Source organism: Tinamus guttatus, unplaced genomic scaffold, assembly GCF_059628265.1.
Source record: "Tinamus guttatus ecotype Peru unplaced genomic scaffold, ASM5962826v1 Tinamus_guttatus_pri_ptg000208l, whole genome shotgun sequence".
Lineage (NCBI taxonomy): Eukaryota > Metazoa > Chordata > Aves > Tinamiformes > Tinamidae > Tinamus > Tinamus guttatus.
In genome coordinates this window covers 7,447,866-7,470,533 of record NW_028288742.1, presented here as the reverse complement: position 1 = coordinate 7,470,533, position 22,668 = coordinate 7,447,866, and the positions used below count along the sequence as shown (strand labels likewise).

The following is a 22,668-nucleotide window of genomic DNA, read 5'->3' as shown; positions in this document are numbered from 1 at the left end:
GGTTTTTCAGGAAATATGTTTTCAGTCTGCTTTGAATAATGACAGGATTTAGCACTGAAGGTTGATTATATATTTCTCGAATCCCACGTTATGTTTCTGATCTTGAAACAGATTCTTTTTTTTTCCCCCTGCCTCTCTCTCTCTTTTCCTGACATTTTTCCTTCTTGGGCTGTTACTCATAAAGCCTAGTTAGGAAGTGTAACAGTCAGGGGTTTATTTTGTCTGCTGTGCATGTGAATGGGGTCGGCTCTCCCTGATCCTGGCTGCTGGGCTCCTTCTCGCACGAGCTGGCCCAGCTGCTCCTTCCTTCTCGATTCCTGCTGGCAGCGGCTGCTGCCCCTGCTCGCGCGCAGAGCCTGCTGCCCTGCAAGGCCCGAGAATCACCACGGTGAGACGCCCGGCTGCCGCATCGCAGCCCGTGCCTGCCTTTTATCTGCCTGGTACGCCGTTGCCGTGTAGGTTTTTTGCCCCTTGTTTTGATATCCCTGACTATTGAAAACATGCCAACGTACGATTGCAGTTGGGTCGTTGGATCCGTGTAACTCGATCGTCTCCAGTTCAGAACTTACCAGCGCAAAGGCAGCGGCTGGATAATGAGACTCGTCCTTTCTTCTTTCCCTGCCCTAGTGCTCATCATTTTTTTCCGTTCTGACACTGGACTTTTTTCTCTCACTGTGCACTGAACAGTAAAGAGTGCCTGCCTCTTCCACACTGTTTTGTCTGAAAGGTTTTATATGAGCACATCTTTTCTAGAGCTTTTAAACTGGGTTTCTTACTGGCTTGATCATTCTTAAAAGGAATTTAATGTCAAACATTTTACAGGTTTGCAAGCTTCTAACTATATTTAAAGATTTACACGCGCTTTTGTGAACCTGTCATTCTGAGATACTAACTCTTTCAGAATCTTTGCATTTCACACATATGCATTGGGTAAATTCAGATGCGCTTTAATGTCAGCATCTTTCTCAGTCCACTTTCTTGCCTTCTTTTTCTAATACATGTTCAAATGCAGCCTTACTTAGTAGGCAGAATATCTGGGAGAGGAAACAACATCATCTGAGTTGCTTTTTTTAATTTTAATGTTGTTTTTACTCCTCACTATTATGATAGATTTGTGCAAATTCAAAACAGATGCATGTTTCCCTGAGAAGCCAGATTACAGAATTTTTCAGTCGTCTTAGTTCTGGACTGATAAAACAAATGTAAATAAATAATATAGATGACAAAAAGAAAATTAGATCATTAAAGTAGATTTAGTTCAGACAGCATTAACAACCAAGGTGGAGATATGAATGTTCAATCACTGTGAGATCTCTTTCCGTCATATTCTGTGAACAGAGGCTGCAGAGCTAGGACTGAGATTTTAGCCAGTGTGAGTATTGTCATCTTTATAGAGGTAACATCCCTATGCAGAGGATTGCTAAATTAAACCCACATGAGAAAGATAAGGTTCGTTTTAGAAGAAATGAAGGCTGTAAGCTATTTTGATATCTCTTCCCCAAATCTTCACAAAAAATAAAAAATAAATATTGAGTTCTAATCCCTTGCTTCCAACCCTACTAACCCCATAGAAATAGAAGGAAAAATTTTGATTTTAAATATACTGTTTCCAGTAAAGATATTAGAGATTATGAAAAGCAGTCACCATTCACAAGTTCAGGGAATGTTCTGGTGTTGGGGCTGTGCACTCTGCATTACTCCATTGAGTGGGTTGTTTTTTGTCTTGAGATGTCGGAGAGATACATTCAAATCCCTGTTTGGAAATGGAATTTGAACACCTTTATTTTAACATTCAAATTCAGAGCCCTTATTCCATCCTATAGTGGGAAAGTCCACGCCCCCTATTTAATTTAAAAAATCTATTTTTCTAAATTTTCCTTGCTTCTCTTGTGCATTTACAAGAATGTGGTCCTGTGGCTATTTTTAACACCTGTCCCAAAAGATCTAAAATTACTTGGCTAGCATTAATGAATTGTGCTTTGTAGAACCAATATTATGTTGATAAAGATCATTTGTATTTTGTAGGCATGAAACACTCCTGGATACTGATGCTCTAAAGCCATCTTTGTAGGCCTCAGATTTAATTAAAATCACTCTTTGTCCTCTCCTTTTTGTACCCCTGCTTCTTTACTTAATCTATCATCCCTGACAGACTTAAAAGGAAATCATATGATATGAAAGCCTGCTTTTTTTAGTTCAGATACAGTAATGTTAACTGTGAAAATATCAATCTCATACCAAATCCATTTTTCATATATTTTGCTTTTCTGCTAGTTGAATATACAACTTAATGTATAGCCAGCCCGGCATATATATACCTCCACACCCACCCACCTTCTCCTACGTACTCATGTCCCAGTTTGGCATGTAACACTGAAGAAGTCTGGAAAAGCTTGTGGTCCCAACAGATGTTCTTGGCCAGCTATTGCCAATGCTAACTGTAACACGAATACTAATTTTCTTATTAAAAGAGATCACTGCTCTTCTCTTGTATTCTGTTAATCAAACTTTTAGTCGGCAGAGGGACAAAGTCACAGTTTCTGAGTAAGGACTTGAGAATACCGATGGCTGCCATTATCTTAGAGAAGTGTTCTGAGGAAATATATGGGATTGCCTTTACTGAATAATAGCATTTCCTCTTTTGAAAATGTCTAGACATGTGCGCACATAACCACCCACATGTACACTCACATCACCTTTATACATAAATACTCTAAAAAATGATTCAAATAATGGATGTCTTCTGTGAAACAGGCCCATCTCTCTGCTATGGCTAGACAGGGAGTGTTTGATACTTGAACCATTGCTTTATAGTAATGGCTGCTTGCTTTGAGGTTGACTGTTGTTTAAGACCATCTAATAACCAGATGACCAGGAGATACCGAAATGTACAGAAACCAGATGTGAAGTGACTCTTCTCTCTCTAGTTACCTTTGCTACAGACAAAACCATTCAATATAACAACTGGTGGCATTTTCCTGTATAGCCAGGAGCCCCATCAGAAGTTAATGCATCTTATGCTGAACGTGGCATTTTGCTTTCTTTCTAAAGATTTCTCCTGATTAGATTGTTGGTATTCAGCATCTGCCTTCATTTGAACTTTGAGAAGTGTGCTTTCTCTCATGCTGGCTTAAGCATGTGTGGTCTTCAGTGTCACAGATACCCTGAATTGCCACAGCGCGCTAAAACATTCATTTATATCCTTGAATCACAGAAGGGAAGAATTATTAGATCTTTAGGTTCATCCCCTTGGGATTTCTGCAGTACTGTCATATGTGATGTATTTTTAGAGTAATGCTCAGTGAGTTGTATCATGTATTTTAAGATTGTTTTTATCAGAATCCCAAGGGAGGAGAGGTCCTTTATCTCAATTTATAACACAATGCCAGAAACAGAAGTCGCATTCATTATTTTTTCTGCCTTAATTCACTTTAGTCTTGTGTCTCAAATTACAGCAGACATGGATATGGGTTACTATTTTTTTCTAGGCACTCCACACGGATCTGAATCCAAGGCCTGCAGGCCTTGTTTCTGACTTGGAGGTTAGCAGATAACTCAGTGTGGTGGTAAGGTAAAGGGTTACAGTTTTTCTGCCTTCCACTAACAAACCTTGATGTGTTTGTGTGTTGTTATGAGGAGGCTCATGCTGATTTTTTTTTTTCTACTTAGATGTTTTGGTTCAATTTATTGTATTCCTTGGGTGTTTGACATGCCAATTGGATGTTATCAGCAATAACAGAAGGGTGGTTGCTGTAAGCATGAAGTGTTGGAGTGGGCCATATAATCACACCCAAGGGGGATGCAAGAGAGAAGAGTGATTAATACAACATTAGGCTACTTACCATAAAGGAACCGATCAATAGGAAGCGTGATTCTTATGGTATCTCTTAAGATATCATTTATCTATGTACTGTTAGTCACCTCTCCAGTGTGATTGGAAAAAAATAATAAAAATAATTCTACAACAGTTTAGAAGTTTCAGGAACATGAAGTCTCCTTCAAAATTAGTAACAGGCCTCTAGATTATAAGTGCATATGTTAGCACGTGGAATAGCTCTTTGCTGTCTTTTCTATCTCCATAATCATCAGGAGCAGTAAGTGCTGGTGACAAGTAAACACAACAGGCTGTGCATGTATATCCTCTGCCTGTATGTTTTGTGTACTTGAAAGTATGTAAATAAAATTGACTTCAAGATCTAATTACTCAAGGAATTGGGTAATTTCACAACCTCCCTTTCCCCAGAGGTGCCTGTATAGGACCTACATATGTAGCTCTTGACACAGCATAAAAGTTTGTTTTGCAACGTTTTGCCAAACTGATGATAATTCGATTGAGGCTGATGTTTTTACATGTAAACTATGTTTCTAAAAGTACAGAAATCCTGTTGAAACTAAAAAAAAGTTTAACTACAGTTATATGTATAGTTATATGTACATATATGCAGTTGTGCGTGTGTATGTAAATATATGTGTACACAGCTTATGCAATACAAAAATGGCACTGGATGCCTCTATTGGCACATACATGTATTTGAAAATCTTACTGAGAGATTTGGCTTTACTGTTGCTCAATTTGACTAAATCTTAACATTTTCTTTATGTAAGATTGTTTCTAAAACTGCAAAAATGCCAACACTGAAATTGTGTAAGAAATTACTAAAAAGAGTCTTTTTACATTAGCAGCTTCATAGAGATGTCAGTCAGTATAAACTTCATTAAATCTATTTTATGTCAACATTTGTATTCCAATAAATATGCGGTATCAAGTCTGTATTTTGTTTCTAAAATAAATCATGCACAATAAAACATCGCAGATCAGTAAAGAGCTCTTACTGCAGACAGATAAGGCAGTCATATAGAATAAATAAGTTTTTGTTCAGATGCTCACAAAAATATGTATTCCTTATAGGAAGTAGATTCAGAATACAAAATAACACGGTACCAAAAAAAGAAAAAAAAAGGGAGATTTTTCCCAAGAGGTAGGATCACATGTTTACTATTCAACATATAAGGCAGTTATGGGACAAATACTTTAACAAATAATTTCTGATACTTACAGTTTTCACATTTATTTTAGGCTATCATAATATTTCTCTTTAACCGCTTTTATTTCCTCTTCTAAGTCTTGTGTGTTTTTTTTTTTTTTCATACACTGGCTAAAGTGTATTGGCTCCTTCATCAGTGGAATATAACATAAATATAACGCAGAAGCATGAATAAACAAGTATTGCCTCTGCATCTACTCAGAGAGCTCAGAAAGAAGCCATTACTTCTTGCTTGCATCGTCTTTGTATCTTTAGAAATTCCAAATGTGTTAGGCCATCTTTTGTGGGAGTGCTGTCTTGCTGACTGCAAAACAGATGGAAGTAAACCTCGGATTTTAGTAGAGGGAGACGAGGGGAAGAACCACACTGAATTTGTTTTTATTTTAAAATCTAAAAAGTAACGAATGTTATAGTACTCAGGATATCTTATTTCTCCTACTTTCTTCTCTGCTGGCTTGGGAGATAGGATGGAGAGAGGATTTGTGTCTTGAGTACCAAGTATAACTGATGCTCCATGGGTTTCACGCTCTTACTCAGTATATTCAATTACACCTTTGTCAGGAGAGGAGAGTTTAGTTCATTGTATTGCTTTGTGCTATTATAATGGAAAACAGGATCTTTTTCTAGATGTGATTTTATAGGAAATTTGTAAAGTAGCTGTAGACGTATTTTGATTTTTATAATTGAAAACGATCTGTATAACAACGTTACCGTAGTATTTATACTGTAGTTTTATGTTTATGTTGCGGATACTCCACAGTAGAGTGATTCATTAATATTCATTACTTAAACAAGTGGGTGTATTACCTGTCATGCAGAACATACCGCAGTCCTGGAGTCTTTGCTGGCTTGCTGCTGCGCTCAGGGTTCCTGGCTTGGCAGGTTCATATGCTACTTAATTGTTTTTATTAGGACAGCCATCAGACTGAGGAATGGAAAGGCACCGCAACTGAGCTCGGTACTTTTTCTACCATCACTTTTACAAATGTGTCTCCTCACTACTCCATCACAGAGAATGCTGTGTTTCATAAAATGATTTAGTGGTCATTTTTCGCTTAAGTTTTTGAAATTCACATTCAAAAAATGTAAGCTGTGTTTTGTCATACATAGACTGAAGCATGTGTGGACGTAAGCATTATAAGGCAAAATGGAGGTTACCTGGTGCAAAGTGATTTTTTCGAGATGTCTCGTTCATTTGTACATTCGCTTCCAACTCCGATTTGCTCCTCGAGTGAGGAACAAAACTGGGAACTGCGTGTCATGCTGGAAAATGGGGTCAGGCAGTGCTTGTGCACAGAATTTCCGTGCTTAGTCTGAGGCGAGCTATCTCCAGTTTTATTTATTGGAAGTCCATTTGCATGCACAATGACAGTGTAATAGAGCTAGTACATCTTAATGAATGTTAGCTACATGGAAGAGCTTCCTCTTTGGCCTATGTTTTTGGTCTGAAGTTGGTTTCAGCTATAATAAGTGCAGCTGTGTTGATCCTGCAGTGTAGTAATGGCAGCGGCTTATTAGAAAACCTCAATAAAAGATAAACTTTGATTTCTTTCTTAATTTATTCCTTTTGGAAGAGAAAGAAATAAGAAGGAAGGATTGCTATTTATATCCCATTGTGTAGAGTAAATCCTTGGAAAAATAGTGGCTTTTCATAGGAGTGACGAGGCAAGAATTTAAAATGCTGAGAAAAGCCATTAAATTCTCTCAGAGGTGAAATGCTCCTGTAGAGTTGTAGGGAACTTAATAAAAATATATTGTTATAATTCACCTGGACATCAGTGTTTCTTGCATTCTTCCTGCAATAGCCTGATAAGTAAGAAGACAGGAGGAAAGCACAGGAGGTTATAATGGTTTTCTTCCTCCTCCAAAGAGATTGTGGCAAATAGGTTGTGGGATGCACAAAGTCACTGCATTTTCTAGTGACAGCTGTTGCTGCTGGGGAGATGAAAGCACTTGGCCCAAGGAGCTCAAAGTGAGACAGACAGAATCAGAGAATAAGAGAGCAAAAGATAATTATCCAAATTATGTTCTGACTATTATAGAAGACGAATATAGTTAAAATGTAATTAAATATGACAGGCTTGCAGGATGCAAGCCTGTCTTTGGAATGCTAATCATCAATTACGGTGTCTCCTTTGGGGAGCCAGGCAGAACGAGAGACTTAGAAATGGAGTGGCTGAGGTGAGGTGTAGAGTGTTAAATAAAACACTGTAGGCCTGTAACAAGGCTAATTTCTTTTGGAAGATGGAGCTGTGGCTTCAGGAGGCTTTTGCTGGCCAAACAACTTGCAATAGTGCCTTTATCTTGAGGAGCCTGGTATAAATCTGTGCAGGCTGATAGTTGCTGGTCGTCTGCAAGATGTAAACCTCAGTTTGAGGTAGTGATTATTTCTGCTGTTAAAGTGATGACCAGGACTGCTGCAAATTGAGCAGCAAATCTAAAATGAATCAGCCAGTACGACAGGTGTGAAAGCAAAAAAAAAAAGATCAGCACTTCCTGAATGCTTTAAAAAAATCAAACTCTGAAAAATGCATTCTATAGAGGGATGCTAATAAGAAATACAGAGGCATCCAAGGGCAACCGTGTCAGTTTAGAAGGAGTTTCTGGTGGCTTTCTTATTATCATATCCTATCATATCCAAATTATTGCCACTTGCTTGAAAAATTTGTTTGCATGGTGCAGGGGAGGAATGGTGGTGAAATGGCATCAGTTGCACAGAAGGATCTAATCTCAGATCAAAAAAGAGCTGCTTTCCTTATGGTTTAGTGCAACTGTTCCTGGAATACAGTGGAATGTGGACATATCAATACCAGAACTACATATGCAGTTTGTAGAAAACTCTTGCAAAGACCATCAGATGTGATTATGAAAATAGCGATTATGGAACTAGTTCATGTGAGCAAAGAGTAAAATAGGCACATATGCATGGCTTCACTACACATTTACAAAGGCATTTGTGAAATAAAATTCTCCACAGAAGTTGAAATTATTTTAATGGTGCCAGAAAAGATATCTAATAGCAAAAGGAGAAAATTAAAAAGAAAACTCAAACTAAATGCAACCTGTAATGTCTTCCATTTCAGAACGCCACTGAGCAATTGTTATGGCTTGATACATAAACAAATCTTGCAGAATTTGTTATATGAGCAAAAAAAAAGAAAAAGAAAAAGAAGGCAGATATCATAGTAATGTTCTATGGCTAATCTCTCTCCTCACATGGAAGTAGTTGCACAGCGCACATTCTCTGCTGCATAATTTCATTCAGATTGGGGAGCAGTATACCTTTGCGTATATTGACATACACAGATATATCGTTCTATTTGAAATTGGTGCAGCTTTCTATTCAGGAAACTTTGCTTATTTAAAATGTACCTTCTTCCCAAATCCTTTTGTATTTTTTTCTTCTTTGCTTTTTCCCTTTCGCTGAGGAAATAAATTAAGAGACCTAATGTTCTCATTATCCCATCAAGAGCTAATTCTCTAGTGGCAATACTGAATTTTAATAACACTCCTACAAGCTGTTTGCAATTCTGACTTCCTCTTTTTCTAAGGGAAGGAAGTAAAAACAGACACATACTAAAGCAGTAAATATTCACAGGACCCAATTTATTGAAAACCCAATCTCCCTCCCAGTCTCATATTCCCAAGGACAAAAAAGATCCTGTGTTATATCACGTCTTGATATTAATAAAGGAGTATTTATAATCTGATCCTAATAACAGCGGCATGGCAGAAAATAAGGATTTGTACTGCTGGCAAGTAGAAGAAGTTAGGAGTTTCCTGGAGGGGGTGATGTAGAAGTGCATTGACAACCAAGGCTTTTAACACTGTCCCTCACAACATTCTCCTGGGCAAGCTCCGGAAGTGTGGGATAGATGAGTGCACAGTGAGGTGGATTAGGAACTGGCTGGATGGCAGAGCTCAGAGGGTGGTGATCAGCGGTGCAGAGTCTAGTTGGAGGCCTGTAGCTAGCGGGGTCCCCCAGGGGTCAGTCCTTGGTCCAGTCCTGTTCAATTTATTCATCAATGACCTGGATGAGGGCACAGAGTGCTCCCTCAGCAAGTTTACTGCTGATACCAAACTGGGAGGAGTAGCTGATACCCCAGAGGGCTGCACTGCCATCCAGAGGGACCTGGACAGACTGGACAACTGGGCGGTGATAAAACCTCATGCAATTCAACAAGGCCAAGTGCAAGGTCCTGCACCTGAGGAGGAATAACCCCAGACACCAGTACAGGCTGGGGACCGACCTTCTGGAGAGCAGCTCTGCGGAGAAAGACCTGGGTGTCATGGTGGACGACAAGCTGACCATGAGGCAGCAGTGTGCCCTTGTGGCCAAGAAGGCCAATGGGATCCTGGGATGCGTTAAGAAGAGCGTCTCCAGCAGGTGGAGGGAGGTGATCCTGCCCCTCTACTCAGCCCTGGTGAGGCCACATCTGGAGTATTGTGTCCAGTTCTGGGCTCCACAGTACAAGAGGGATGTGGAGCTGCTGGAGAGAGTCCAGCGCAGGGCCACAAGGATGATCAGGGCCCTGGAACATCTGCCCTATGAGGAGAGGCTGAGGGAGCTGGGCCTGTTCAGCCTGGAGAAGAGAAGGCTGAGAGTGGATCTGATCAGTGTCTATAAGTACCTCAAGGGAGGCAGTGAGGAGGATGGTGCTGGCCTCTTTTCAGTGGTGGCCACCGACAGAACTAGAGGAAATGGCCGCAAACTGAAATACCAAAAGTTCCGCAAGAACTTAAGGAAAAATGTCTTAACAGTGAGGGTGACAGAGCACTGGAACAGGCTGCCCAGAGAGGTTGTGGAGTCTCCTTCTCTGAAGATCTTCAAAACCCGCTTGGACGCAGTCCTGTGCCACGTGCTCTAGGTGACCCTGCGTGTGCAGGGGGGTTGGACTAGATGACCTCTAGAGGTCCCTTCCAACCTTAAGCATTCTATGATTCTATGACTTACAGCCTCTTAGTGACTTCCAAAGCTGTATGACTGGTTGGATGGGTCATTTTCCTCCATCTTTGGAAAATCCATGCTGAACTCTGGCAGTGTTATTGGACCAGCACTCAGAAGCACTAGAAATAAATATATGATCATCTAAATGCTGTTCCATGATCCCTAATTACCCTTTTTTTTTCCAATCATAGGACACAAACTCTAGCTTAGAGGCTAGGATGACAAAGACAATTCTTAAGAACTTTCTCAGGGTTTTAAGCTCTTTCATTTAGAAGTTTTAGTATATTTTCCAAATCACTAAATAGGGAAATCTCATTTTCACTTCATCACATTTTCTTGCATAAAGTGTACATGTTTAGGAGTAAAAGCGTTAATGTATGCTATGGCAATAACTTTTCCTTAGAAATAGTGCTACATTTACTTAGTTTTCTCAGCCATTCGTCTGTGGGAGTCTATTTTACTTCGAGGTAAAAAGAACAAAAATACAGTGTAGATAATTCCTGTAGTCCCAATTCAGACTTCACTATATGGTGTTCTGTTCTAGGTTGTTTTTTTGGTTTTTTTTTTGTTTGTTTTTTGGCCTTTATCTCTCGTGTGAACACTTTCGGAAGAATTTTGAATGCATCCAGGAAAACTTTATCTAATGGTTTTCCTCTTTTTAACTATATTTTATCACTGGTTATAGAGTCTAATTCTGCTGAAAGTTAAGTTTTGTATCTTGCTTTCATGTTTTATGAATTAAAAAAAATAATACTTCTAACATAATTAGGATAATGGAAAACCGTCATAAAACTGAATTTGTGTTATTCTAGTTTACTTCTTCTGTTTTACTGCCAGTATGTTCCATAACATAAGAGTATGATGGGAATCAAGAGTCCTTTGCCTGTTGTTTGTTAGACCACTTTAGACATGTTGTACCTCACCCAAATCCAAAGATTACGAATGAGGAAGACTATAGTGTTCCCAGCTTGGTTGTTTTATCAAAAAAGCCTCTGGCTTTGGAGCGAGGTGCTTAGGATTTCTCACATGCAGGTCTCAGAAGCAGTTCATAGATGGATGCATTTCCTTCTGCTTGTGTGCTAGTAATAGGGTCAAGAGAGTTAGGCTTTGATTTTTTTCTGTTAATATTAAGTTTTGGCAATAGTATAAGTATTGTAGATATGTGTCTAGTGTATAAATTACAGTAGCGAGTTATGCAAGAAAACACAATTAGCTTAAAAATAAAGGAGAACAAGGAGTGCTGCAAATTCAGGCCTTGGAAAGTGTTTTTCTGTTTGTCCCATTAAGTGATCGCCTGTGCTGTCATTTGAATTGCTTCTCTATATATTTTACTGTAAGCTGTTGTGACTGTGGTTAATATTTTTTGTATGGCTTTCTTGGATTTTTTGCAGATCCTGGCAAACAATCACTTTTGATAAACAGCCTGCATCTTTCATCAGAATCGTTGGCACTCACAACACAGCTAATGAGGTAAGGGCCTTCCGAGAAAAGAAGACTTGTATTCTTCATGAATATATAAAAATATACCTAGTTTTCATGTATTCCTGTGATATTAATAGTGCTCTCTAAAATGTTTTTTTTTTTTTTTGTGCGCTGGCAATCTAGGGCAAAAAAAAAAAGAATGTTTTCTTTATTTAAGAACACTATTGCCATCTTCCTGTACTCTGTACAGTTTGAGAGGTGCTGCCAGGGTGGAGGATTCTTGCTACACCCCTTGACAAAGTACAAGAAATTTATCTGTTTTTGTCTTTTGCATAGTGCCATCTAACATGCCTATCAGGTTTGGTTAATATTTAAACTATTCCTTATTTTGATAAATGATCAAAATACTGTTATCATGCAGTAGAAAAGGCATATAGCCTCTGATTACTTGGTTTTATCACCTTTACATTATCTCTTTAATGAATAAAACATAATAAAAATCTCATTCTTCCTGAGAAAATCTTACTTGCATAAGATTCTTTTATAATTAATTTTCATACCCAGTAAATCAGTTAACCAATAGTAGCCAAAACAGGGATTTTTTTCATTTATTTCATATAGAAAAAAACACGTTCTGCAGCAACATAGTGAGTTCAGTGTCCTCCTCTTTCTGTTTTCTTATGCCTCTACAGTTCATAATTGTTATGTATTGTCTCAAATACAGCCTGGATTTTACAACTTCAGTGAAGTATTTACAATGTGTAAATTTAAGAGTATTTGCAAGTCTTTGAGATTAGGACCTCGTATGGCAAGATAGCAGAAGCGCTATAAGGGCTCCGTGTGTGTGTGTGTGTACACGAGAACCTGTCTACATCCCACAAGTGTAAAACACAACAAAACATAGTATTTCCACCCTTTACAATGACCTTTGGATGATGCTATTGAATTTGTAGTATTAGTTAAGTCCATCAACTGTAACAGATCCTGGTCCTTAGTAAGACATTGGAAGAATTGTAAAATAGTGTTGTTTATGTCCAATCTTAGAGCAGTTATTACCGCCATCTACATGACAAGATATCAATAATCATTCTCACCACGTAGACAGAAAAATTTGACCAATAAATTGAATGGAGAATAGCAATTTTAAAAGGTCTTTTTTCAGGAAAAGAAAAAAAAAAGCTTTTTTTTCTTCAGAAACACTCTCTTGCAAAGTGTAGTTTAGTCCTAACCAATGAAATACAGTCAGAAGCTGCCTCCGAAAACTTTGTTGTGTGTGCAGGCAGAAGACAGGCCTGTTTGCTCTCGTGTCGTTATTGGTAGATTCTCACCGCTTTATTAAAAAAACATATTTTTTAGTACTATATGCAAAAAATGTACTGAATTTAATATAACTACTAAAAATGAATAATAATATATCAGAAGAGCAGTCATGAAAAGCATCAGTAAGTAAAGACACAAATGGAAATACGTATTATCCAACCTTTTAAAATGCCTGGGTGTTTTGCAAAATATAGAAGCAAAGGAATACTTACTTTGCATGTTAATTTTTTAAGCACTTCAGTATATCTAAAAGCTGATATATAAGTGTTGGGTTGTGTATAGCAAGTTGTTGATTCTTTCCTTTTTTTTCATTTTCTTTAAAATTGAGTGAATAATACTTGAAAAAATAAAGAAAGGATGTAAGAATTATGCTTTACCATATGTTCTAAAGATATAAAATGCACTTTATGATAGGAATTAAGTAAACAAAGCTGCATAAGAAAAGGTTTTCATAAGCTCACAAACATCCTGATTTACAACCTAGACAGGGTGCCAGCTGTTTGAAAGGAAAAGGAAAAAAAATCTGACCCCTGCTTAGATACTGAGAATCTCATATCACAGCTATATCTATCACTGTTTTCCAAGAGGTTTGAAATATGTCTGCAAAATCCTATTTTTTCATTTTTTATGGGATTTTGGGGTTCATATCATGTTATTCTGAAGTTAAAATAGACTTTTTTTTTAATCACCTGTTTTGATTTCAATATTTTTTGTGTTTCTTCTGAAAAAAAATGTATCGACTTCTGTTTTCTGGTACTCATCTTTGTGAATACTGAGGCAATGATTCATTACTGTTTTAGAAGAATTTCCCACTTAGGTATTGTCCCACCATCCCAGAAAGCCTGCTACCTTCTTTAGTAACCTCAGTTCCATATGTTCCATTTGTCCTAGCTTCTGAAATATCTCTTTAAGGTTCCACATCCACTTTCTCTCTCTTCTATTCCATTCTTTAATCTTCTTGTGAACTTGATGGTCTAGTTCTCATTTATTCTGTCTCTTTATTCTGATCATATTTTGCATCATCATACTCCTGTATTCAATCATAACTGCTTTCTTCTGTGCTCATCACTTGGCAGCAGGCAGATTAATATATTTTTGAGTAGTACTCATTTTTCATCATTTTTTATTTAATTCTATTTGATTTTGCCATTTTCCTCTATTTTTATTCTTCCTTTTTTTTATGGAGTTCTTTTATGACTCAGGCATCACTGACTGTTATTCCTTGAAAGGAGAAGGCTTTTTAAGATTAAACTCAATGACCAAGCCCCTGCTGATTTTAGTGAATTGGATCTATAGTCTCCCATTTCCATGACACTTGTATTTAAAGAAATCTCATCACTGTGTCTACAAATATTTTTTCTCAATTCATTATTGCTGCTTAATGTATCTCTGTGTATTCTTAAGTGTTTAATTGTGACTATGACATTGTTTTCGAGAGTCTTCATTGAAATCTTTTGTAATTTCCTTTTCAACCTTACCAGTTCTATCATTTTCATGCTGAGATGAGTGCTGAAGAGCTTAGTATGAAATAAGCAATATAAATGGAAGGTAGAATTCAAGGATCTGGTGCTTCAGTTTTAATAGACTAGCATTGGCTGAATCTTAGCGGTATCCATACATGGTTATAAAAAAAAAAAAACAAGCATCACTATATAAATTGCAGTACTGGGAACCGTTGGCTTAGGATACAGTAGAAATACAGACTCTTCTGACTTGTAGACCTTCCTTCTATTCATTAGACTATACTGCCTTTCAAGAAAAGCAGTGTGTAACACAGATGAATTGATGAGCTATTGGGTTTTTTTTGGAACTCCTGATGCTGATGAGTGTTCCTGGAAAAATGACAATAGCTGTCACTTCAAAAGCGTAAGAGCATGAAAGGGGCTTCTCAAGAAATATAACTGTAAGAAAATTTGACTTCTCAAAAACTATAATAAATAGGAACAATTCATATTACGGTAAAAATTAGACTTTAGAAAATTCAGTACAGTGCTTCAGGGAAAAACCATTTTGTGTGTGCAGGGGAAAGCTATTATATGTGTGTGTGCGTGCTTGTGGATATATGTGTGTATGTATATATGTTTGTTGTGTGTACATACGTATGTAAGTGTGTAGATATATTTGTAATATATGTTATGTATAAAAATTTTTTACACTGAGAGGCACAAAAAGGTACAATGAAGCTAAAAAAAAAAATGCAGCGACTGTGAATAATTTTTGTTGGTTTCAAGCACACTGTCAGAATCTGAATTAAATAGCTACCTCCCCAGAAAAGACCCATTGCAGACACGTCATTGCAAATGTCTGCTCAATGTGCACTTGTGCAAGGACAGTCAAAAAGAAAAATACAATCTTCAGTTGTTTAAAATGGTTTAAAAAAAAAAGGAAAGAAAGGATAAAAAAAGAATCTGCAGTATACTCATGTCTTGTCTATAGTATCTGATTTTGTGCATGTTAACTTGAAAGGGTGTGGGAAAGGGCAGTTAGGATTATAAGAGATTATCCCGGTTTGTGAGGGGAAACTTAAAGACCTGAATTTATAAAGTTATAAAAAGAATAGAAGATGCCATGAAAGAATGTAAAATTAACTCAGTGAAAGTTTAAAGCAAGCAACTTTAAAATTCATTTTTTAATGTTCATCAAGCGTTAGCTGTTACATTACATGAGAAAATAGCAAATTTTTGATTAATGTAGGAAAAGGTTTATTTGTTTAGTGTGTGGCAAAACTGTGCAATTACAGCCATGAGAAATGATATGGAAAGAAATTTAGTGATCTTTCAAAACAGTTTATTCCCTTCTATACCCAAACACTACAAGAATCATCGAATTCTACAAGAACAAATAATGTTTACGTAACAGTGAGTAAGATAGAAAATAAATTGATAAAATGTTTAAAGAGCTGGTTCTCTTGCTCTAAGATTATCACCTGTGCAAGGGATACTTGAAATATCAGAAACTGATCTGTGTTTCAAACCTAGCATTTCATTCAGTGAAGGAGCAGTCTGCTTGGACACTCTGTAGGCATTTCTACATAGTCCAGGATAAGTCTGCAGAGGTATTATGGATTATAGCTATGGGCAATCTGAAAACAGAATTATATGGAGAATTATGAAAATTTCATTTCTGGTGTGTGTGAACATTTAGTCTTTTGAGGAATTTGTAAATAGATTGTAAGTATGTTTATGACAATTAATATTATTGTTGCTGTTATCCAATAGCATGTTGTCTGATAGTAGGTATTTATGTTCCTTTGGAAAAATCGGTCTGATTTTCAGTGCCGTGCATAAAGGTTTGAATAATTTGATGACCTTCTAGTACTTTGCTGTTTGCAGTACACGGACAGATGGTTTGGGTCTCAGGATTAACATTTTAATTTGTATTTTGGCAGCATTTTGGCACTGATCCAGCTTGCATGCCTCTGTATAGATTCATTTTATTTTAATCATGCTTTTGCCAACAGTTATTATTTAAGCATTTAGTATTTAAGATGTATATGGTTTTTTCTCCCTCCAGGTGTTTCACTGTGTGCATTTTGAGTGCCCAGCACAGAGCAGCACCCACAAGGATGAGGGCAGTAAGGACGTGGCAGCAGCAGATGTGGGGGCTGGAGGACAACAACTTGTTGCTCGCCCCGTTCGAGCTTCTAGCACCAGTTCCCTGCATTCCCCTCCTGGATCCACCTCGCGTACACATGCTCACCAACCATAGAAAGGACTGAAAGGGAGCTTTGGAAGACCCAGTGACATTATATGAAATTATTCACAACCTTCTTGTGCTGGCACCTTTTTTTTTTCTTTCCTTTTTTTTAAAAAAATTTTTCTTTCATTGAACAAAGGGGACCATGCCTGGAAGCTGGAAATGCTGAAATGAAAAAGGCTTCCCAAGGACATGAAGACTGCTTCACTATCCTCAATTTGTTCAAATCAGGCTGGTCTCCGGGGCGGGGGGAGAAAATAGGTCTTCAATCTTCATCAAGTACCCCATTAACACCCTACCTCTCTAATCTAACCAAGGCAAGGAGAACTGAAGGAAATAAAAGGCAGAGCTACAGTGGAAATGTAAAATGACTTTTGAACAGCAAATGGAAGGCATATGAAATAAGTATTTGTTCCCTAAAGGCTTCTCTTAGCAAAGAAAATGTTTATCTTTATGGAACACATCAGTTCAGAATATATGTAACTTTTTAAGCTTATTCTTAATTCATATTCCTTTATAACAAGTAAGCTTTCTTCTAAATAATTTTGACTCTGTATCCCAGTTTGTTTCTTATTTTTGGCTGTAGCAGTGCAGTAGATTAAGGAAGTATCAAGCATGTTTACCTGCTGAGATATTCCCTCATTCATCAGTGGGAATGGCAAGAAAAGCTTTCGTGATAGCAGCAAACTAATTAATGGATGCTATATTAATCATGACCTTAGTTGACTTCACAAAGTACAAAATTTTCATTTCTTATGCTCAAAGGGGAAACTCCTACATCAGCCTTCCATCTTGAGAAATTTTTTTTTTCTATTCTTGAAAATGATTTATTACCCATAGGATACATTTTTCCCATTTTTTTCAAAAAAAAACAAAAAAAGATTTTCATAGATTCCATTAAATTTGTTGTTTTGAAAAGTGGAACCGCACCTGACTACCAGTGGACCATTGTTCAATATATAAAAACAGGAAATTGCAGATTATTATCTTTATCCAAGAAAAAGAATGTTTTACATTGTAGAGCCTGAAATTTCAAGGTCGTGCATAAAGTTTTCTCATGTTCTTCATAAAATAGGATATTTTAACACCTTATTGTAAAAAATCTAGCTCTTACTGTACGTCACGGAATTAGTTATCCATCTGTATCTGCTTGGATTGCTGATCTGCTTTGCTTGTTTTCTGTGTTTTCACACTGATGATGATGCAGTCTCTTACTCTCCAGATCCACATGACTTCCAGGAAGAGCTCCACAGTGGTCCTAGAGTATGTGATAAAGTATTTCCATATTAAAACAAATATTGATACAACATGAAAAACTGATTAGGAAGGCTGATTCTCTGCATGAGGTACATTATCTTGGAAATGTTGGCTCTCCAGTTTTATGAACTTGGAATTTTCTTGGTGATAGATAGCCTTGTCAAAGGAAAACAAAGGTAGTAGAGGTTAAAAATGGTTTTCCTTTGTATAACCATAGTGAGTTAAAATGAGTTACATCAGCATAGCAAATAGATGTTAATTTGTCACATTGCTTAATTAGAAAGAATTCCCCTGTTTGATATCAGTTGGTCTGAAAATGGAAAAATATAACATGGTATCAATGAATCAATTGGTATCAATGAATCAGTAGACATGTGAAAGGAGATGTGCTTCTCTTTCTTATGCTTCCTCTTTCTTTTTTTCTCCCTTCCAGTAAAACTGGTTTAGTTTTATTGCTAACATAATATTTTTTCTATTCTTCTTACGTTTGCATGCAGCTTCCTTCCTTCCCCTTCCCGCTGCTGTTTTCTGGTTTATGCTGGCTCTGAGTGAAGGTGCATGCACATCATGCTGTGTGTTCCTTTCAATATATGCCATTGCTGCCTTATACAGTCTTGAGTTCTGAAGCAGAATATTGCTCATAAACCTGTAGCTAGTCTTGGCTGCCAATTATCTTGAAAAAACTGAGCCTAGCTAATGGGGACACAGACCTTTTATTTAAGTGAACCCTTTTATTTAAGGTCCAAAAATTCAGAGCTATTTTTTTCCTATGAAGAGAAAAAATACAGTCCTAACTCCTGTATTGCAGTTGTAATCCGTGCTAGAACTACTGAGACGTGTGGAGCGTGTCTTGTATTTGGTGGACAGGTCCTTCAGTTTTGACTTTGCAGTTTTCTCAAACTGTGGGTAAAAAGAGATCATAACTTCCTAGCTGTGTTAGTCTTTACTAGTCACTGTTGTAGAGAATGTGTTAAGAATTAAAAAAGTTTGTGCCAGCTGTTCTGCATTTAGCCTATTAGAGAAAGAACAGGATTTTAAGTTTGTAATCTCTGACATGGACAGTTAATTTGTAGAATACAAATTAGTCTGAAAAATGAAGGGCTATAAAGTATTGCAAGTCTTGTCTTATGACTTGCTGTTGAATAAAAATGCCTCTCTCTTTCCCATGCCATTACTCTCTGCTGGTATAGATTGGTCAGATCAGGTATGAAAAATTCCCGAAACTGAAATAGGTACTAAGAAATTTCCAATAGCCATTAAAAAATTGGACAAAAAAAAAGCTTTATCCCTTCATAAAGATAAATAGAATTTTGGGGTATTAAGCTCATTCGTAGTCTCTCTGGCCTTTCTCACAGGTGATTTCTTGTGTAACAGTTATTCTGTCTTTGAAGTGAGTCTAATGCAATCACAGGGCTTTCAAACATTTAAGGCAAGCATCACTATATCCTAAAATATTTTAGTGTGAATATTTTTTAATCAAAGAAATAATGTCAAAATTATTTTGACGTGAGGTCAATAGGGATCTCAACTCTGCTTTATTTCCCTCCTCCAACCCCACAACACTGGCAATATCTTTATTGCCTAGTGTAGTCCTCTGCCTTAAAATACTGTCAGCATCATCATATGCCACTGACAATGGAAAATATCACCCAGAACTGATTTATGTTTGGTGTGAACATTTCCATTCTTTCTAATGATTTATGTCTATGTTGTATCTATTGCCTCCTAATTCCAAATATTCCTGCATTTTCCTCTGAAATCTTTTTTTTCTTTATTTCTTTCAGTGGAAAGAACTTGTGCTGTTTGGCTAAACAAGAGGTGATTTTTAACATCAGGGCTTCTCTGCAGAGTGCTGAGATATTTTTCAGAATTGCATATCACTTATGCATGTTTAATTGAAACAGACTTTCAACAAAATAGGCCAAATGCTCTTGCCTTCCTGTGTAAAACTATAAAATAGTTCTTCTGTTAGATTTCTAGGTAACAGAACTGTCTACGTTGTCATTACTAAGACATCATTTTTATTCAGTAGTTCAGTTATAACAATTACTAACTTTAAATTCCTCATGCCTGTTTTCCTCTGTTGTTCTTCCATAGGTTGAGTTCAGACTTACCTCTAACTCATATGGACCTCAACAGAGCTCTTTCTAAAGTCTCTTCATGTGATTTATTAATTCTAACTGAATTTAAAAGATTTTTATTCGCAGAAATGTATGGCCAAAAATCAGTCATTTCAGGAAGAGTAAATTCAGTATTTGTAAAACTGATTTATCTGGGAAAACGAGTTTCTGAGCTGAGCAAAAATTGCACAGCTCTGTATTCAAATCATTGTCAAACAGCTCTAAAACACGTTCCTAAAATATGTCTTTTAAAATATAAAGAAAAGTATTAAAAAGCAAAGAATTTTCTCCTAGGAATTACGCTTTTTTAGAGTTTTTTTTTTATTTTAATCTTAGTTTCTGAAAAAATGTCATTTTAATTGGAATTACAATGAGAGAAATTAATCCAAGACTGATGTAAAGGACTTGGCATAAAAAAGAAATCACAGTTTTGTTAAGGAAGCAGTTGTTCCTCTTTTTTGTTTCCTTTACAGCTCCATTTAATTCCGTTTCCACATAAATGAGTTCTGAATGTTTATTGTAACAGCAACTCTTGAAAGCATTTAGTGCTTCTCAGCATTGCTGAAAGAAATGAAATGAACTTAACACCTCTTCATCTTCGCTAATTATGAAATCAAGTTAGCAAATTTTCAGTTTAGCATCTGACTTGATAATACATTTGCTTTCCATGGGAGGAAAAAAGCAATGTGCATATTTTTTCCACTCCTAATTTTTCCAACCAAATGTATGTACGAATATCCATTCAGTATTAGATGGTATTATTTAAATCTAGACTCCAAGCAAACATTAGAAGACAATTCTTATCTGATTGTTATTGATAGTTGCATTTATACGGAGATGTCCCCTTAAGGATACCAATGTGGAATCAGATGTGATTTCACAGAAAGTAGAAATGATCAACATTATTTTTCTCCAGGAAAATATTTCTTACCTGAAATTTTGAGGAGCGCTCACAAATGGGCAAGATTTGGTTGTTGTGGTCAGAGCAGACAGTCAGTATCTGAGGCAGTAAGTGATGACCTATTTAAAAGTAAACATTTTTAAGTTTGTATGATATCATATCAGTTACGAGAGAACTAAAATGTGTTGCAGAACTACTAATCTGAAGATTGCAGAGGACTCCTCGGGCTTGGTCCCTTTCTCTGCATCCCAGTTAATGGCATATTTAGGTTGGACTCTTTAGTTTGCCCTGACTGACCTGCTTGTGCTTGTCAGCTCTGCTAGTCAATTCAGATTAATAGACAAACTCCACAAAGCATGGTTCAGGATACAGAAAATAAAAGTCCTCAGCCAAGTTTTTATCGGAGTACCTAAATATTCATATATGTGTTCTGTTGAGCTAATAGCTAATTATTTAGCTTAACTATACAACAAATTCCAAAGCTGCTAAACTAAACAAATTCAGTGCAGACAGGTGTGAAATGGCTACTGCTGTGGTATGGCAGGGTGCTGAATCTTTTTTATGGTTGCTTAAAACGTGGGAATGACTAAACAAGGGTGATCAGGTCCAAAGCTGCTGTTGCTCAGTAGTTAAGGACTGGCAATTTGGCTGTAGCGAGGTGCATAAAATACAGTAAATTAAATCCTCGTTTTGAAGATCGGGGTGCTGTCCAAAGATCTTATATATTCCTCCTCTTTGCTTTGTAAGCTGTGGCTTGCAACCTTTACACAGTGGATTTTCACATGAGCATTAACTGCTTTAAAAAAGTGTTAGCTGTTGACTCAAAATTTTCATTACGAAGCTATGTCTGTATAAAGCATGCACATATTCCATGATAGAATCTGTGTCTATGCTTGATTTTGAAAATGCTTACTAAAATATTACAGTTTTAAGATCATCCTGCAACTTTTTTGTCATAAAGACAGCCCAGTTTAATAGCTATAATATATGGGAAACTACAAATATCTGTCAATTGCCGATAGGATGATGGCAAATGCAATTATATGCAGGTTTTGTTGTAGGGCATGTGTTTGTTTACTGTCATGTAAACAAATGGTGGTAGTAAGTAAATCAAGTCACATGTATTACGCAATGAGACATCAGATAATTATTTATTTTCCCTTCCAACCTAATAGCTCAATGTTCTGAAAAAAGGGAATATAATTTTATTGCATACATGTTATGAGAATTGAAATTCAGATTATTTTAGCTAACAAACTGAATATGAGTGATGACTTATGTCTATGCAGAGGTGTGAACATGCCTCTCCTTTGCCTCATGCTGTGTTAGGCCCTGGGCTTTCGTAGAGGAAGGAGAGCTGCAGTATTGGTGCGCTACAAGTACATTTTCTCATCAGCAGTTTACTGAGCTGTTTATGTGTTTATTATCTGGGCATATCAATTCTCTTTGTACAGTTGCTCAGCCTGCAGTAGAAATAATGTAATTTACTTTCTCGTGATTTTCAGAGTTATCCAGTGACTCCTGAAAACTGGCAGATAAGTCAACACTACAATCTCTGTTAGCGAGTTTGAGTCATTTACAAAACTGACCCTTTTACGTCACTGCTACATATCCAGAAAGGACCAGGTGAATTCTAAAACACGCAGTATGTATGGCTGTTATTGTTCAGATCAGGATTTGCACTTCTAAAATGGTATGCCAGGTAATCCCAAGAAACAGTAGTTATTGCATTATCTTTCTGTAGGAAAAACTACGAAATTTGCTCATGTGCCAGCAATCATCGCTTTCTTAGTATCGTGTTTGGCCTACCCGTATATCTCTTGTCTCTTCTGAGCTATGATCATTAGATGATTTATGATTAATACCTATAATCCTATAAATTTGTTTATTGATAGCTACTGAGAAGTGTTCTTCTTTATGAAAAGTTTTAGTTTGTGCCTTTGAAGCAGGGTAAGCCCC

At 36.8% G+C, this 22,668-nt stretch overlaps 1 protein-coding gene across 1 annotated transcript in view; it reads left to right on the top strand.

Moving 5' to 3' along the window:
* Positions 1-17,056, top strand: part of BTBD9 (BTB domain containing 9) — a 108,037-nt gene extending 90,981 nt beyond the window's left edge. Inside the window, exons 11-12 of the mRNA XM_088524256.1 lie at positions 11,385-11,463; positions 16,249-17,056. Coding sequence (XP_088380382.1) covers positions 11,385-11,463; positions 16,249-16,443 — 274 coding nt within the window. The 3' untranslated portion in view covers positions 16,444-17,056. The remainder of the gene's footprint in view (positions 1-11,384; positions 11,464-16,248) is intronic.
* The last annotated feature ends 5,612 nt before the right edge of the window (positions 17,057-22,668 follow it).